The sequence below is a fragment of the Lathyrus oleraceus genome, chromosome 7, assembly GCF_024323335.1.
Source record: "Lathyrus oleraceus cultivar Zhongwan6 chromosome 7, CAAS_Psat_ZW6_1.0, whole genome shotgun sequence".
Lineage (NCBI taxonomy): Eukaryota > Viridiplantae > Streptophyta > Magnoliopsida > Fabales > Fabaceae > Lathyrus > Lathyrus oleraceus.
In genome coordinates this window covers 115,949,408-115,952,795 of record NC_066585.1, presented here as the reverse complement: position 1 = coordinate 115,952,795, position 3,388 = coordinate 115,949,408, and the positions used below count along the sequence as shown (strand labels likewise).

Genomic DNA, 3,388 nt, shown 5'->3' with positions numbered 1-3,388 from the left:
AAACTTTAAGCTCTTCGAAACTCCCACATGGAAAATCCAAAAATGGTCATGTGAGTAATGGTTGGAAATCTCTTAGAATAAGGAATAAAAGTTATGTTGGGCAAAAATCCATTTGGAGTTTGGAAATTTATGAAAACTGACTGTGAAGTTTGGGGTACAAAACATGTTTAGGTTCCCCTTTGAAAAATTTGCCAAAAACAAGCAACTTCAAGCCCTTCTGTTTCAATGATGCAAGCCTCAAATGGAAAGACCTCCAACATCAAAGTTGTAGACCTTTTCAAGATGATCAATTTAGACTTAAAGTTTGAATCATTTGGATTTTTAATGTGAAAGTTATGGGCACTTGAAGTTAGATATTTTTTTAATTCAATGACTTAGGTCTAAAGTAACCTATAATGTTTTGTATTATCACATGTGTTTCTTTTAGGATTATGAAATTTTGTCCAACATAATAATTGAAGTAAAGATTGTAAGATTTCCAATGCAATTGGTCTCACCTCAAAATCATAAAAAATAAGGAAGTTAGGTCCTTGGGAAGTTAACCTAAAATTAGGGCTTCAGTCAAAATGACCTATAATATTTTGAAATGAATGATAACCTTCCAAGTTTCAAATGGATTTTTTATGAACATGAAAGTTATTCATATAGTTCTTAAGAAAATGTTTTCTCTTGGGGTCATCTTCATTTGGCAAACACATCAAAAGTTGTGTCTCAGTGATCCCCAGTTTAGTCAGATGACTTAACTGGTCAACTTCTCAAGGTCAAACTTCAAATCTTGATGAATGAATGATTCAGGATACTCACATAGGCTCATATATGCATAAAATGAATGAAAGAACTTCCCTTGATTATATTTGATCATAGGTTGAGGTTGCTTCATTAGCAAGGCACAGTTAATGCACAGTTGAATTAGGGTTTCCTTGGGAAACAATCCTCAAGTCCTTTGGGTTATCTTGATCAAATTGACCAATTGAGATACTTGAAAGACATATATGATGATTAGGAATTTTGTGGACCGTTGTCATGCTTGCTTACATCTTCATCTAGCTACTTCATTGAGCTTAGGAGTCTCCTAGGAGCATAGGAGCACATGATCACTTGAGTTTCAAAACAAAAGAGTTTGTGACATATTTTTGTGCTTTTGATTAGTAATCAAAATAAGAAAAGCAATAATGTACAATACAAGCATGCTTGGTGGTCTCAAACCACTCACACAAGTCCCAACCCAAGGGTTAAGGAGCCAAACATGCTATGATCCTTGAGGCAATGCATTGAACAATGATATAATATCATGAGGGATCTTAGGGTCAAAATTAGGATCTTACAATTATAAAACAAGTTTATTTTTGTCATATGAATGTATAAGCTCTTGAAAGTATATCTTGCCAAGTATAGAGTCATAATCTTATCTGACTCCAAAGATTATTCTATTTGCAATTTAAAATACTAAGTTTATGACAAAAATTAAATAAAGTTATTATATTAGACATTTTAAAACATTTTAATATATTTGTAGCTTAGCTCTTTAGCAGCTAAATAAATCTTGTCTCTTTTTTATTGCTTAATAGAATTTAAAACTATTTTGTCCCTTCATGAACTTTTGGTGCCCAACTGTGTTTGTATAAATTGGAGTCGTTTATGTGGAAGAGGAAAAAACATAAACAGTGTTTTGTGTTGTTTGTTTCTCATTTATTTCCTTATTATGGCTAATGATAATTCACCAACACTTGAAACAAGTGATAATATTGTTTTAGATGTAGTAAACAAAGAGTCCCCCCAAACATCTGAAGATTCCTCCGTCCCTTTTTTGCAAAAGGTGTCTTGTCTCCTAATCTTTTTTTTTTCTCTTCTGAATAAATTTAAGAATTCGATATTAACTTATGGTTATGTTTGTTGGTGATGATGATACAGTTAATAGCAGAGGTTGTGGGAACATATTTCTTGATATTTGCAGGATGTGCTTCAATTATAGTGAACAAAAACCACGACAACGCTGTCACGCTTCCTGGAATCGCAATTGTTTGGGGACTCGCTTTGGTTGTTTTGATTTACTCTCTCGGTCACATCTCCGGTGCTCATTTCAATCCGGCCGTCACCATTGCTTTTGCTTCCACCAGAAGTTTTCCATTGTTACAGGTCATCTAATCACGATCATTTTATTTTCCATAATGGTAATCAATTATGACTTATTTTCTATGTATTTCTTATAGGTACCAGCTTATATTACAGCTCAGGTTTTGGGAGCAACCATAGCAAGTGGAACCCTAAAACTAATATTCAGTGGCACACATGATCAGTTTTCAGGAACACTTCCATCTGGATCTAACCTTCAAACTTTTGTGTTTGAATTCATAATCACGTTTTATCTTATGTTTATCATTTGCGGAGTTGCCACCGATAGCCGGGCGGTAAAGTCGCCAAATATATCTTATGCATATCAATAATTCATGCATGTATGCATGAACATCCTTTTAAACTTTTATGTTTTATATTGTCTAGATTGGTGAGTTGGCTGGAATTGCGATTGGATCTACATTATTGCTTAATGTCATTATTTCAGGGTATGCATCCATTATGCAGGATCAGTAATATCAAATGGTTTTCGAAACTGCGTGATAACAGTTTTTTATTTGACAGACCTATAACTGGAGCATCAATGAACCCGGTTAGAAGTTTAGGACCTGCTTTTATGCACAGTGAATATAGAGGAATATGGATATACTTGATATCGCCGGTTTTGGGAGCTGTGGCGGGAGCATGGGTCTACAACCTTGTTAGGTATACTAACAAGCCATTGCGTGAAATAGTTAAGAGTGCATCCTTCCTCAAAGAAGCAAAGCGTGGGGAGGCGAAATAGTTTAAGCAATTAGAAAGAAATTCCATCAAGTATCATGGAGAGGAGAGAACTAATAACATTTTTATCTTTGCAAATGTCTTTGTTAGAGATAATGAGGAAATAAAAAGTGGTTTGTGTAGTAGTGAGTAAGGTACTACGGATCATGATTCTAATAAATAATGTAATCAATTTATCTATTTATCTCTGTTTGTTTGTATGTCTATCTATCTAGCAATGTGTTATGATAAGAATTCTTGGTGTTTTGAACCTCTTATTTATTGCTATGGAGATTTTCATTTTAATTCGGATAAAGTACAAATCTGATTTATCGGGGGATCAAAGAGTATTTTTTTCTTTATAAGTAAGGATTAACATTACATTAGAAAAGAGGTATAAGGGGTGCTCATTCTTTTACGACCAATGAAACCAAAGGATAAAGAACTATACGAGATAAAGAATAATACAAAAAAGATCGACGAACAACACCCAACAAAGAAAAGGGAATCAACGCCTACTCCCAACACTTGTCGGAATTACAATATCAATCCGACC

General features: G+C 33.9%; 1 protein-coding gene across 1 annotated transcript; it reads left to right on the top strand.

Moving 5' to 3' along the window:
- The first annotated feature begins 1,702 nt into the window (after positions 1-1,702).
- Positions 1,703-2,857, top strand: LOC127104658 (nodulin-26). The gene is made up of 5 exons (XM_051041833.1): positions 1,703-1,816; positions 1,912-2,136; positions 2,211-2,408; positions 2,500-2,561; positions 2,638-2,857. Exons 1-5 carry the CDS (start codon positions 1,703-1,705, stop codon positions 2,855-2,857), a joined length of 819 nt encoding a protein of 272 aa, XP_050897790.1.
- The last annotated feature ends 531 nt before the right edge of the window (positions 2,858-3,388 follow it).

Bases quoted from the DNA above. Each gene is read 5' to 3' on its own strand.
- LOC127104658 (XM_051041833.1), top strand. From the start codon at position 1,703: ATGGCTAATGATAATTCACCAACACTTGAAACAAGTGATAATATTGTT. The intron at 1,817-1,911 runs GTGTCTTGTCTC...ATGATGATACAG, and splicing joins CCGTCCCTTTTTTGCAAAAG to TTAATAGCAGAGGTTGTGGG. The intron at 2,562-2,637 runs GTATGCATCCAT...TTTATTTGACAG, and splicing joins CTTAATGTCATTATTTCAGG to ACCTATAACTGGAGCATCAA.